The sequence below is a fragment of the Lynx canadensis genome, chromosome A1 (assembly GCF_007474595.2).
Source record: "Lynx canadensis isolate LIC74 chromosome A1, mLynCan4.pri.v2, whole genome shotgun sequence".
In the NCBI taxonomy this organism is placed as follows: domain Eukaryota; kingdom Metazoa; phylum Chordata; class Mammalia; order Carnivora; family Felidae; genus Lynx; species Lynx canadensis.
In genome coordinates, this window is record NC_044303.2 from 90,151,305 (window position 1) to 90,165,463 (window position 14,159).

At 52.7% G+C, this 14,159-nt stretch overlaps 1 protein-coding gene across 1 annotated transcript in view; it reads left to right on the forward strand.

Moving 5' to 3' along the window:
• Positions 1 to 3,147: 3,147 nt before the first annotated feature.
• GFPT2 (glutamine-fructose-6-phosphate transaminase 2) overlaps positions 3,148 to 14,159 on the forward strand; it is a 47,022-nt gene continuing 36,010 nt past the window's right edge. Inside the window, 1 exon segment of the mRNA XM_030315961.1 lies at positions 3,148 to 3,247. Coding sequence (XP_030171821.1) covers positions 3,241 to 3,247 — 7 coding nt within the window. The 5' untranslated portion in view covers positions 3,148 to 3,240.

The window sequence follows — 14,159 nt, forward strand, 5'->3', positions numbered from 1 at the left end:
ACTATGTGGAAAGAGGAGAAGGAAGTAGATTTCTGGGTTTTTTGGGAGAAACCAGTCAGTGAACAAATTCCCCCAGTTATATAAAAGTTGACTCGAGATCTGAAAAAAATGGGCAGGTGAAGAAACCACATCTGTGGCTGCTCTTACCAAATCCAGCATGTGGTCTTATTCTGTTGGCCAGAAGGGTCAAGGTCACTCCTGGAAAGTGAGGCCAGAGCCATCCATGGTGATCAGCCAGGCCCTGTGGGTTTCTGGCTCCAGCTCGATTCTTAGGCACAGGATTCTCCTGGGAGCACAGGTATGGAGCCAGGCTAGGCAAGGCGTCTACCCATGGTCTTGTATCCTCCTTCTTCTGCGAGGGGCCACACCTGGGCCTCCTGATCCAGACCAGCCCCCTACTTCCTGGCTGTGTGACTTGGGGCAGATTGTTTAATCTTACTAAATCCCAGGGGCCTCCTGGGTTGTACCAGGACAGGTCCCTGACTAGGTTGAGGGCAGGAAGGGGCAGCACCTTATAGGTTGGGGCCACCAGCTGCCTAACTGCTTCCCTGAACCTCAGATCACAGTTCCAGGAGGTTGAAGCAATCAGGACTCAATTTGGTTGTGAATGACAGAAGTCACTTTGAAGTGCCTCCAGTGAAGATGGGAACTTATTGAGCCTTGATACCAAGAATTCCAGGAATAAATCTGGCTTCGGCCCCAGCTAAACCCAGGGGCTCCAAAAAATGTGCATCTTCAGGGCTCCTGATGGCCCAGTTAGTTGAGTGTCCTGATTCTAGATTTCAGCTCAGGTCATGATCTCAGGGTCATGGGATCAAGCTCTGTGTCAGGCTTTATGTTCAGTGTGGAGCCTGCTTAAGATTCTCTGTGTCTCTCCCTTTTTCTCTTTCCCTCTATCCCTCTGTTCCTTTCCCCTGCTCGTGCTGTCCCTCTCTCTCTCTCTCTCAAAAAACAAATGTGCACCTGTCTCCATCCTAGAGATCTGTTTTGCTCTGGATTGCCTCACTCTTGGACAGCTCCTCCCCACCCCACCCCAAAGTTGACAAGAGGGTCCCCAGCATCACCAGTCTACCCTCCAGACAGCTGTGCCACCAGACAGGGAAGAAGCTCATCTTTTCTGATCTCTCCCATGTCCCTGAGCAGGTTGTCAAGAGCTCAGCATGAGCCACATGCTGATTCCTGAACCAATACCAGGGCCAGGGGGACCCAGTGGCTATGTGGTCCAGGTCACATAACTAGTCCCAAAGCAGGAGGGATAATGGGCTAGCAGATGCAGATACCTCCACAGGGGTCCTAGCATCCATGCCACTCCTCACTGGGGAGCTGGAAGGGAGATAGAGATCTGGAAGCTGCTAGGATCCCAGGGCTCCTGGTGTCTTGGTGCTTGCAGAGGGCCTGATGACACCATGCTGTTCCCACCTCAGTTACATAGGGTGGGACTCGAGTTCCCATCTCTGGGCTGGGGCAGAACAGCCTCATCTCCAGACTCCAAACTCCAGCTATCATTGTCAGCAGTGGGACCTTTGCACATGCCTGAACTTCCCTTCTCCAGTCTGTTCACTTCCTCTGGCAAGCTGCCCTGGGTCTACACTGACCTGTACCAACTCCAGCCCCAGCCCAGTCCCAGGCAGAGTCTGGCCCCCTCCCCACCAACCTGCCCTGCCCCCTCCCTGTCTCCCAATCCCAACCTGGAATGTTCTTGTTCTCCTGGTGTCACTGGATTAATGTCTGCCTCCCACCACTCCGTAAGTGCCACATGAGTCCCTGGAATGGACTATTTCCACTCATCATTAAGTCCCATTAAGCATCAGGACAGGTATGAAGCAGCTGCTTAGGAATGAGGGAATGAATGGATGAACGAAATGAAAGTGACCCTGCAGAGTGAAGGGTGAAAGGCAAACACAGCTGCTCCAGAACCGGTTCCACTGTTTCCCAGCAGGATGACTCAACCAAACCCCTTCCTTACTGTGGCTGAGCCTCAGTTTCCTCAACGGGCAAGTGGGTAAACCAAACACCTTCTCCCCCGTAGGACCTGCAGAGCCCTGGTGAAGCTACAGAGATTAATTACATCAGGAAAAATGCCAGAGACAAGACGCAAAAAGTTTCGTTTTGTGCTCTAACACGACTGGGGAGGATCTGTTTAGAATATCAAGATTTTTTTTTTTTAAGTAAAATAAAAAACACCAGATGGCTTCAAAGTACGCCAGTGTTGGGCCAGTTCTCGTGACCTTCCTCGGGAGACCGAGGCCCGGAGCGCAGTGGGGAGGGGAGGAGACGGCCGGGAACCAGGGCGGAGGAACTCAAGTCTCAGTGACTCACAGCTGGGCCCCATTCGGGCTCTAGGCGGGTGGGCGGAGAAGCCCCTGGCTTGTGCAGGCCAGTGCGCTGAGGACAGGTCCGCCAGCGCTGCTCACAGGTCCGCCAGGGCTGCTCCGGGAGGGGGTGGTTCCCTGGGTCGCTCCTGCTTGGCTCACGACCTGGGGGGAATCCTCATCTTGAAGCTCCGGCTCTCCAGGAAATCCCGGGTTCGAATTCTGCCACTGCCAGAATTTGTCAATTCCGGCTGCCCTGTTTTGGCAAAGTCGCTTTCCACCTCGGAGGGGGCCTCAGTTTTCTCATTTATCAATCAGGCTCTAGAGTTCTCTCCTTACAGAGAGGGGACCAGGCTTGAACACCGACAGTGTGCAGCGATTCTGGTGCCCTCGGAGAAGCCCGGCAAACAGAAGGGCGCACAGGGGAACACGTGCGTCACGCCCGCCATTGTGCTCTGCGTCTTAATCCTCACCAGGACCAAGCAGGTAGGTTCCATTGTCATCCCATTTTACAGACTGGGAAACTGAAGCACAAAGCGATTCAGTCCCCTGTCCAAGGTCCCACGCCTAGACCGAGCCTGAGTCTGGGTCTGAACTCAGACGGTCTCCACCCCCCGGTCCATCTTAAAGGACCCGACACCCAGGCGTTACAGACCGAACTTGAGCCTGGGAGCCGCCCCTCGCCCAGTTCCCTGACTCCTGGGGGCCCAGTCCCCACCGTTGTCACGACAACCGGGGACCAATGGGGAGCAGGCAGGAGGGAGGAGGCCCCGCCCTGGCCCCGCCTCTGGCGGAGGGCTCCGAGCTATAAGGTCCTGAGGCCGAGCGGCGGGAGTCCAGGCCCGCGGAGCGCCAGGCGCGCACGGAATTCCGAGTGTCCAGAGCGCGCAGAGTCCCAGAGCCGCGAAGGGCGCAAGCAGCAGCCACGATGTGCGGTGAGTGTGGTGGCCGCGGGTTCCGGCTCCCCAGTCTCTCAGCGCCTGGGCCCGAGAGCCGGGCGCCGGGGACCCGGAGGTGGTGCGGGATGGGGGCATCGATCTGTCCAGGTCCGAGAAGGGGCTTTCACCGACCGGGCCTGCCTCCTTCTGCCCCTTGTCTCCGAGTGGGTGTCCCAGGGAGGGGTGGGGGAGAAGGGTGCCCAACCCTGGTGTCGGACTTGGTGAGGGCGACCCGGCCCGGCCGCCCACGGAGGGGACGAAATTGGTCCTGTCCCGGGCCTGGACCCTCACAACACAGAGGTATCCTCCCTCCCTCCCCCCATGTCTAGTGAGAAAAGCACCCCAAGTCGCCCACAAAGGCGGCCACGCGCAAGCTCACGCATCCGGGGCGCGGGGTGCCCAGCACTGCTCTCAGCCCACCGCGCCCACCCAGGAGAGGCGACCCCACCTGCAACCTCCCGGCAGCCGGCCGGGCTCGCCCCCGTGGCGTCGGGAGCTGCCCTCGTGCGCTCGGGAAGGGCCTGTGCGTTCTCCTCGCGTGCCAAAATGAACCTCTTGTCCCTAGAAGGGTCGATTCCATGTTGCCACCTCTTTGCTGAAAGAGCTCTCAGCGAGGCTTGGGGGGAAAGGCAGCATGGACCGCCGAGCCTCGAGGCAAAGCTGGGAGAAGGAGTCCGGGACGAGGAGTGGGGCTGGGCTCCGGCGTCCTGAACACCGCGGCGCCTCGGCGCTGTCCCGGGAGACTGCTGGGCCATGGCGAGGGCTGCTGCGGCCCTGCGCGCACATCTGCAATTCCTTACTCTCCTGGCTGGGCCGCCTCCGCTGGCTGGGGAGAGGGCCGGGAACTTGTGCTGGGACAAAAGGTCACTGTGCCTTTTTTATTTTTTTTCCTTGAGTAGGATTCAGTTACCCATTCCAGCCTCCTGTGGCTGGAGGACCTGGTGGAACTTTTGAAGCCATGAAAGGCCTCTGTCTGACTTCGCCGAGGGCTGTGGGGCGGGATGTGCCAGCGGTGAGCCCTGGGCCAAGATCTGTACAGGCCTTGTTTCTGAGGCCAACGGCTCCTGAAAGTGTAAAAGAACCACTGACCAAGGAGCCCACAGCTCGCTTTGGGATGCAGACTCCCCCAGGCCAAGCGGGCATCAATTTAAATTCCTGAACTTTCAGCAAAAATCTCTGGGCTACAGGGCATCGTTAACAATGTATAGGGCTGCCTTGGATGTTTCCCGAGAGAGAGAGAGAGAGAGAAGAAGAAGCAAAGGTGGCAGTTTTGCCAGAAGCCCTTTGGGTTCTAAACCCTTCAGTGTGGCATTCAAGGCCCCTGGCCAACTGGTGGCCTTAAGTGGGCATCAATTTAAATTCCTGAACTTTCAGCAAAAATCTCTGGGCTCCAGGGCATCGTTAACAATGTATAGGCCTGCCTGTGGATGTTTCCCGCAAGAGAGAGAGAGAGAGAGAGAGAGAGAGAAGAAGCAAAGGTGGCAGTTTTGCCAGAAGACCTTTGGGTTCTAAACCCTTCAGTGTGGCATTCAAGGCCCTTGGCCAACTGGTGGCCTTAGAGCCAGACTAGTGCACTGACCAAGACCCTTGCTCTGCCTCTCCAGCACTGGCAATTTCCCTCCTTTCTCCTCTCAGGTGCCCTTCTGGGCCTGCCTCTCCCCCAGCCTGCCTTCCTGCTTCCAACTTGCATCTAGCTTTCTCTGTTGTCTCTCTGAGCCCATCTCTGCAAAGAGAGATGGGCTCAGACTCTCCAAATCTGGGGTCCTGTTCTGCTCTCTTAAAGGGCTGCATATGTCTTGTCCCCTAAGGAAAGGATGAGCTTTGGCCCTGTGACTACCTATATCCTTACATCAAGCCCCCCCACCCCAGCCTATCCCACCCACCTTGCAGCCCTTGGTTAAGTCAAGGAGTGATATCCAACGTGGGAAAGTTATTTCTTTTCACCTGGGTGCTAATGTGTCATTTACAGAGCCCCTCCCCCCCCTGACACTGGCTGAGCACCCCTTGCATGGAGAAGGCCATCCCAAGTCAAACCTGACAATAGCTGCTGTCGAGAATTAAACATGTTGTTCTCGTTTTTTGTTTGTTTGTTTGTTTCTGGATAATGGCCTGTGTGTGCATGACAAGTGATACTGGTTTTCCTTTTTATGGTTGTGTTCTTTTGTGGAGCATTTATGTCAGTTTTCAAACACTTGGTCAATTTTATAGAAAAATGTTAAGGCAATGATTGCGTACTTGGTACAAGGACAGGGCAGAAATTGTGAAGAAGCTCCTGGAATAAGTCGCTTACCCTCGTCAACTTTCCATTTGGGGAACTGGAAGCCGAAGGGGTCTGCGCATGCCTATGTCTGAGCAGGAGCAGTCTTCGGTCTTCTCTTTGGGCTGGCTGTGGCCCTGCTGTGATCTGCCACCTCGAATGCCACCTGTGATGTGGTCACATCTTCAGGGCTGTTCCGTCCATGGTCAGCAGGGGTTGAGCTGAGAGCCTTCCCTTCAGCTGCTAATGACCAGGCTTAGGTTGGCTCTTACTCCCCGTTGTCTACACCACTTCTCCCGCAGAAACAGTGTGCTAGCTGACCCTGCACACACTAAGAAGATGCCCCTGAGAGCTTCAGTGCACTGAGAGTTTAGCTGAGGGACAGGTAGGTTTTGTTGACATCTGAGAGACGCTGGCATGTTGCCGTCTGCCAATAGAAAGGTTACTATCTTCCCATTCCTCCTCTCCTTCCTTCTTTGCTCAGCCATTAGTGAAGTGCTGCTCCTGGAGAGGTCCTGTGTTTTCCAGGCCCTGGGGCCACATGGGCACGAGCCTCCCCTCAGAGAAGGGGCAAGGAGTTGGAGAGGCAGGTGGTCACCAAGCAGGGATGGGGTAGCTCACTAGGTAAAAGCTGCCACAGAGAGAAGACATCTGACACAGGCCACAGCCTGGTAACTCTGTGCCAAACCAGTCGGCAGACATCTTTCTGTGTGGTACACAGGGCTTAAACTTTATGTTTTAAAGTCTTCCATTACAAAATTGGGAGATTTCACATAAGTAAGGAGGATTTTCAAGTTCTTTTGAAAAAATCTGAAGATGAGCAGCCCTGAGTTATATATATCTGAATAATGCACGGTGGCCCCTAGGATGATGGGTGCTGGCTCACCAGTCCTCCTGCCCAGCTGCCTCACTCACTGATGTTACCTGATGGCCCACACGCAGTCTGAGTTGAGACCCCAGCACAGCAGAGGCAGGGAGCACTAACTTTCCCAGGAACAGTGCTGCAAGAGCCTGGCCTCAAGTATGAGCTCCACAGAGAGAAGAGGGTGACAGGTGTGCCAGGCTGAGAGCACAGCATGTTCAAAAGCATGGCGGTGTAGACCACGCATGCATGAGAGTTTGGCCAAAAGGATTGCACTTACCATCCGTGAATTATTTTTTTTTAATGTTTTATTTATTTTTGAGAGAGAGAGAGAGAGAGCATGCAAGGAGGGGAGGGGCAGAAAGAGGGGGGCAGAGAATCCGAAGCAGGCTCTGCACTGACAACAGGGACCCCAGTGTGGGACTTGAACTCACAAACCATGAGATCATGAGCTGAGCTTATGTCAAGTCAGACGCTCAACCAAGTGAGCCACGCAGTTGCACCCCCATCCATGAATTCTTAAATCTGCCCTATCCTTTACTCCTGCATTTAGTAATTTATGAGAGGGGAGGAAAAAAACTTGGCCATGAAAATTAGCAAATTCTTAGATTTTGCTAGAAGGTAAAAAGACTTTGAAGTCGTTATCTTTTGTCTTAGTTGCTATATTAGTTTCTGCTGGCTGCTGTAACAAATTACCACAAACTTGTTGCTTTAAAACAACCTAAATTTATTTTCTCACAGTTTCGGAGGCTAGAAGTCCAAAACTCAGTTTTATGGGACCAAAATCAAGGTGTCAGCAGGGCCCCACTTTCTCTGGCACTCTAGGGAAGAATCTGTCCCTTGCCTCTTCCAGCTTTGGTGGCTGCCAGCATCCCTCGGCTTGCATCTCTTGATTCCAGTCTGTGCCTCTGTGGTCACCTCACCTTCTCTTCCATGTCAAATGTCCCTCTGCCTCCCTTTCATAACAATACTTGTGACTGCATTTAGGGCCCAACTGGATAATACAGGAAAGTCTCCCATCTCAAGATCTTTAATTTAATCATATCTCCAAAGACCTTTTTGCATCAAGATATTTTTATAGCTTCCAGGGATTAGGACCCGATATCTTTGAGGGCCATTGTTTATTTATCCATTATCCAATAATTTTTAAAAACATTTTTAATGTTTATTTATTTCAAGAGAGAGAGAGAGTATGTGATCAGGGGAAGGGCAGAGAGAGAGGTAGACACAGAATCCAAAGCAGGCTCCAGGCTCTGAGCTGTCAGCACAGAGCCTGACCCAGGGCTTCAAGGCTTGAACTCATGAACTGTGAGATCATGACCTGAGCTGAAGGCAGACGCTTTACCGACTGAGACACCCAGCTTCCCCTATCCATTATCCAATAATTTGTCCATTATTATTTGGGCTCTGGCTTTTAAGTGCCTTCCCCAAGAATAGTCCAATGTTGCTAATCTCAGATGGTCAAGTCATGGCCACAGGGATGTTGGCCAGAGGCTACAGTTCTCCCTCTATGTCTGACACACACATGGAGTGCCACTGGTCCCAGAACTTGCAGACTGGACCACCATAGTCAGAAGGTGAATGTAGGCATCAGTTAAAAACCCCATCCTTCACTGGCATGGTGCTACATACCCCGTTTGACTAAATAATTTCCAGTTTTTCTAGAAGTCAGGGCTCGTGTCCTGTAAATATGGCACTCACTCCATTTGGCCTCCATGCATGTAGATATTCTTCCTACTCATCTCTTCCCTGTGAGAAGCAGGTGTGGTTTCATTCCCCAGAATCAAAAGGGGCCAGGACACACACACACACACACACACACACACACACACACACACACACGTCTATCTGCTTGCACAGCAGTCTTTAGGAGAGCTTGTCATGTGCTTAGGGGGGTTGTCTCTCATTTCAGCTGAGGAAACAGAGTTCCAGGGAGTTTACAAGACACAGGGGAGAGCTCAGACTTCTGGCTCTGGGAACCCCGTCATATCTAACACTCCTTTCCTCCCTGTAATGGTTCAGTTCATGGAAGGGTACCTCAGAAGGGGCTGGACTGGAGTTCTTGGGGAACAGACTCTGGGGTCAGATTGCTTGCCTTGCTATGTCCCCAAGCCACAAGAGACTCGCCAAACAGAGCCCCTGCTCGGGGATGTGCTGCTAAATGTTTGACCACCAGCTCACCATGGCTAATTTCAGGTCATCAATGTGAAGTCCCTGATGGTGGAGTTGAGAAGAGGTGCATATGGTTGGCTCACGGAAGCCAGTCCTAGAAGTTCCCAAACCCTGCTGGCATCCTGCCCATAAGACCACTGTGTGCACTCTCAGACAGACGGCTTCCCAGAAGCCATCTGGGGAGGGGCTCAGGGCTGGAAGTGATCTTCCCACCTCCTCCTCCCCTTCATCACGCCATTCCTCCATCAGTTGGTCTTATTCACTGGGGGTTTCCCAAGTTCACAGGAACCTTCTGGAAATTCGGTGATGTAACATTAGCAGACAGTGCTTTTACATTGAAGGATTATTTTCATATTTAGTGAAATTTTCTCGTAAAGGGAGATGGACTGGAGGTTACAAACACCCTTGGGAGAAGGTTCTGGAGATTGATGCAAAAAGAAGCAAGTTGATCTGATCGGCTGTCTCTTTCGTTTTCCAAGGGAATATTTCACCAAAAAAAGTTTGACTTTATTTTTACGGCCAAATTTTGGCAGTTTAAACAAGACTTCACACTTTCTTGTAAGCGTGTTTTAGTACAATTTAGAGTATATGTTGTTTCTCCCTTTGCTCTTTGTGAAATCCTGAAATGACAAGGACAACAAGAACTTTTTTCTTCAACGTTTATTTATTTTTGGGACAGAGAGAGACAGAGCACGAACGGGGGAGGGGCAGAGAGAGAGGGAGACACAGAATCGGAAACAGGCTCCAGGCTCTGAGCCATCAGCCCAGAGCCCGACGCGGGGCTCGAACTCACGGACCACGAGATCGTGACCTGGCTGAAGTCGGACGCTCAACCGACTGCGCCACCCAGGCGCCCCAAGAACTTTTTTCTTAAAAATAGAAATGCCTTGCCCACATTTACTGCAGGAAGTGGAGTCTCCTGTTATCACAGGGTTTCCAGTGGTGCAGTAAACTTTAACCCATGGGGTCCCAGAGAAGCCAGAGGCAGGGTGAGGCCGTCCTCAGAGGAGCCAGTTCCCTCCTGACCTTGAGCCAGGCTTTGGGGTCCCTGTGTCTTTGTGTGAGAACACTGCCATGGGACCTCTCATCCCCTTGGCACCTCTGCCTTTGGTCTTGCTTCTGCGAGGAGGCAGCAGAAATTGTAGTCCCCATGCATCAATACGGTGCTGCCCAGAGAGGTCACAGCCTCCACTGTGGTCCTCTTGGTTGGCCCAGTGGCCTCCCTGACCTGGGGGCCTCACCCAGGAGAGTAGACCTGCTCCATAACTAACACACCACATACAAATACCCAACAGTCAAACCCACACTCACACCCACACGCACTCACACACACCCAACACTCAAACCCACACTCACACCCACACACTCACACCCACCCAACACTCAAACCCACACACACACACCCAACGCTCAAACCCACACTCACACCTATACACACACTCCACACTCAAACCCACACTCACACCCATACACTCACACCCCAACACTCAAACCCATCATCCACACCCACCCAAAAACACACACCACACCTATACACAACATTCAAAACACTCACACCCACACACACTACACTCACTCCACACTCACACCCACACTCACACCCATACACACACACACCCCACACTCAAACCCACACTCACACCACACACACTCACACCACTCCACACTCAAACCCAACAACGCACACCCATACACACAACACACCCCACACTAAACCCACACTCCCAACCCATACACACTCACACCCACCCAAACACTCAAACCCACACTCATATCCAACCCACCCAACACTCAAACCCACACTCACACCCATACACTCACACACACAACAGTCAAACCACACACACATACCTAACACTCAAACTTATACCACACCTATACATGCTCATACTCATACACACCACAGACACCCAACACTCAAACCCACATTCACACCCACACATGCTCATACTCATGCACATCACACCCAACACTCAATACAAATTCCACATACACATGCACACTCATACTCTCACACACACCCAACACTCAAACACACATTCACATCACTCATATATACTCACATACCCCAACACGCTCACTCACACACATACACACCCTGATACTCAGACACTCACATGTATACACACATTCTCACAAACACACATACTCAGGAATTTTGTGAGAAAGAAATCCAACTGGCATGTCTTCTGCCTGGGTGGAGAGTAAGTGACTTGAGAACTGGACTAGTGTCTAATCTGTACTAGGCTCGTGGACTAAGAAGGTCAGCCCCTTCAGTGCGGAGAAGCATGGGATGGTGGTGGAGAAAGCACCCTCAGTTCCTGGGGGGGTGGCGGGGGGTGCCCAGCTGGCTGGGTGGTAATGTGCACCCGTGGAAGTGAGCCCCTAACCCTTGGGGGATGCAGGCTGGATCTCTGCCTCGAACTGTTCCACCCTCACTTACAGTGAGGGCAGGCCGTTCATTGGAAGCTATATGCCTAGAGGGAAGGAGAGAGATTTTCCAAAACTGTAGTCACAGATTCATAATACAGACCCCAGCCTGCCACTGTGAATTTGGACCTCTTCCCTATCCTCACGGCCTTCAAATAGCCCCTGCTCCTCTCCGCCACCCCAGGCATTTCCAAGGGTTATAAAGAAGATTCTAGGAGTTTTGGTGCTCTCAGTTTTGGCCTATGTGTCCGGGGGGTGGACTTGGCCCTCACCGATTGATCATTGTCGTCATCCTGTCACTCCGAGGCTGAGAGTCCCTGCCTGCATGGAAGGACCTATTGTGGTGCCTTTCATCCTGAGTTCCAGTATGATCTTTCATGCTGTTTGCAGAGGGTGGTTGGATCCCCCAAGACCCCAAGGTGAGCCAGGCAGAGGGGCCACTAGTCTCACATCCTGCCTCCATCTGGAGCTTTTCCTGGGGTTTAATTTGGCTTTTTCTCCTTTTCACTCACTTTCCCCATGTGATTTAAGAGTAGGGCCCTGGGAAGCTGTTTTGGAAGCTCTGGGATGCCAGAGTGGGGTGTGGGCACCGGGCAGGTGCTGAGCTGGGGTGGTTGGCCAGAGTGGCCTCTGTCCCCAGGCTAGGCATTTCTTTAAGCACCTCAGGAGGGATCTTACCGTCTTGCCTGTGCAAGGGAGGGAGGGACACAGGAGGAGCCAGACTTGCTGTAGTTGCCATGACCCGGAGGAGCAGAGAAAGTGGAGTCAGAAGCAGGAATGTCTGGGTGGGGCCAAGAGGAGTCTACCAGGGATCGAGAGAGGGCATGGCAGCATGGCTGGACCCCACCAGGGGAGCTCAGAGGTTTTTTCACTCAGGGTGGGCATCCTCCCCCCAAAAACCAAGTCACCTCTATCGGGAGGCTATTTCTCACTCCTTGGGGGTAGGACCATAAGACAGGGCTTATGCTGAATTTGGGGGGAGCACCAGGGAGACAACCTGCAGTCACTCAGATAAACCGGCTGTGACTCACTACAAGAGCCAGAGGTACTCTGTCTGTCCACGGGGAACCACAGCCTTGGCACAGGACGTCATGAGGATCAGACAAGATAATGTTCTGAAGTATTGGCTTCCTGTGCATCCCCCGCATTTTCTACGTGGGCACATCACACTACCCAGAAGTGGGAAACACCATGGGTGACCCTGAGACCCGCCCCTTTTAGACAGGGAAGGTGTGCTCAGGCAGAGTTTCCCCTCCTTGTGGCCATCATTCTGGGTGAGGGACTGGGGAGTCATGGAGAAGTCTGCAAAGTCAGACTGGGCTGGATGACAATCCCATACCCCCCAATATTTCATTCATAGAGCCGCACATGGTAAAATAGAATATATGGGCACGTGGCGAAATATTGTAACCTTACCAAGAGCACATGTGGAGTGGAAAGGAAGTTTCTGCCTACATCCAGTCCCCTCCTCAGGGGCAACCACTGCCCCCCCCGCCCAGGTCTCGGGTGCCCTTCCAGAAATACGTGTCTCCCACCCCTCCTTGCATAATTTACTCCTGTTCTGTGAGCTGCTTTCTCCCCTGAACATCTTGGAGATGTAGCTTGTTTTCCAGGAAAACACCGAGCTTCACTTCATTCTCTATGGAAGGCCACTTGCCTATGGTCCCACAGGGGCCCCACACATGGCTGCGCTGCCACTTCCCTGGTCCCTGCCACGCAGCAGGCTGTCCCCAGTCTCCAGCACTGAGCAACCATCCTCCTGCACTCACACATACCCCACTGCGGAGTTATCTGTTGGATACGTTCCTAGCAACAGCTCTGGCCAACAGATGTGTACATTTTTAATTTTGAAAGATTGCCAAATTGCCTCCCAAAAAGGGTGCACAAATTTAAACTCTTGCTTCTTGTCAAACTCTTGGATCTTTGCTGATCTCATAGGTGAAAAATGGATCCTCACTGCTGTTCTTTTTACAGATGCAAGCGATTCCAGACAGGAATTCTGACGTGCATGGCAAAAAAATGCCTGAGAAAAGCAGTTTTATTCCATTTCTTAAATTAAAAAAAAAAATCTTTTGGGCACCTGGGTGGCTTGGTCGGTTAAGCGGTCCGACTTCGGCTCTGCTCATGATCTCGCGGTTTGTGAGTTCGAGCCCCACATCAGGCTCTGTGCTGACAGCTCAGGGCCTGGCGCCTATTTCGGATTCTGTGTCTCCCTCACTCTCTGCCCTCCCCATTCATACCTGTTCTCTCTCCTTCAAAATCAATAAACATTTAAAAAATCTTTTTTTGATGTTTATTTATTTTGAGAGAAAGACAGAGCACAAGCTGGGGGGGGGGGGCGGGGCGGGGGCAGAGAGAGAGAGGGAGACACAGAATCCAAAGCAGGCTCCGGGCTCCAAGCTGTCAGCACAGAGCCTGACGCGGGGCTTGAACTCACGAACTGTGAGATCATGACCTGAGCCGAAGTCAGACGCTTGACCGACTGAGCCACCACCCAGGCGCCCCAAATTTTTTTTAAATAGTAAGAGCATGGTGTCAAGGCCGTTTTATTTACTTCATCTCAGTAGAGTGCAGGGAGAAGCCTGCCAAGAGGGAGAGCTGCAAGGGGAGAGAGATGGTGCTTAGTTTAATGAAAGAGCTTATTGAATAGATGTCAGCATGCAAGAGATTTTATGTTGAAATTAGATTTATGCCTTCTTGCGCAAAGACCTCGGAAACCACTCCTGGCAGCTGCACCCCCGCCCCCCCCCCGCCCCCCCCCCCCCCCCCCCCCCCCCCCCCCCCCCCCCCCCCAGAATATTCTCCCAAACTGTGCCCGAGTGGCTGGGTGTGGACACAGCTGGTGGTCCTCAGGACAAGGGCGCTTTAACCAGCCCAGCCGCCACTGGGGCTCTGGCAGCAGCACCCCACATTCCCACCAAGAAGGCTATCTGGATCTGAGAGCCAGAGACACACTCGAAGAACATACATGCCTGACAGGAGTTCAGACTGCTGGCCGGCCCGGAGAAGGGGAGTTGCAGGGACAGGTGGACAACAGAGGCCCTAGAGCACTCTCATGAAAGTCTCAGATTTAAAACCTTTCCAGAGTTTTGTACAGGGGCCTTCAAGTCATCTGCAATGCCTGTCAGCTCCCCTTCGTGAGGCGCAGCTGTAATTCTAGAAGGATTCCCGGGATGCCAGGGAAGACT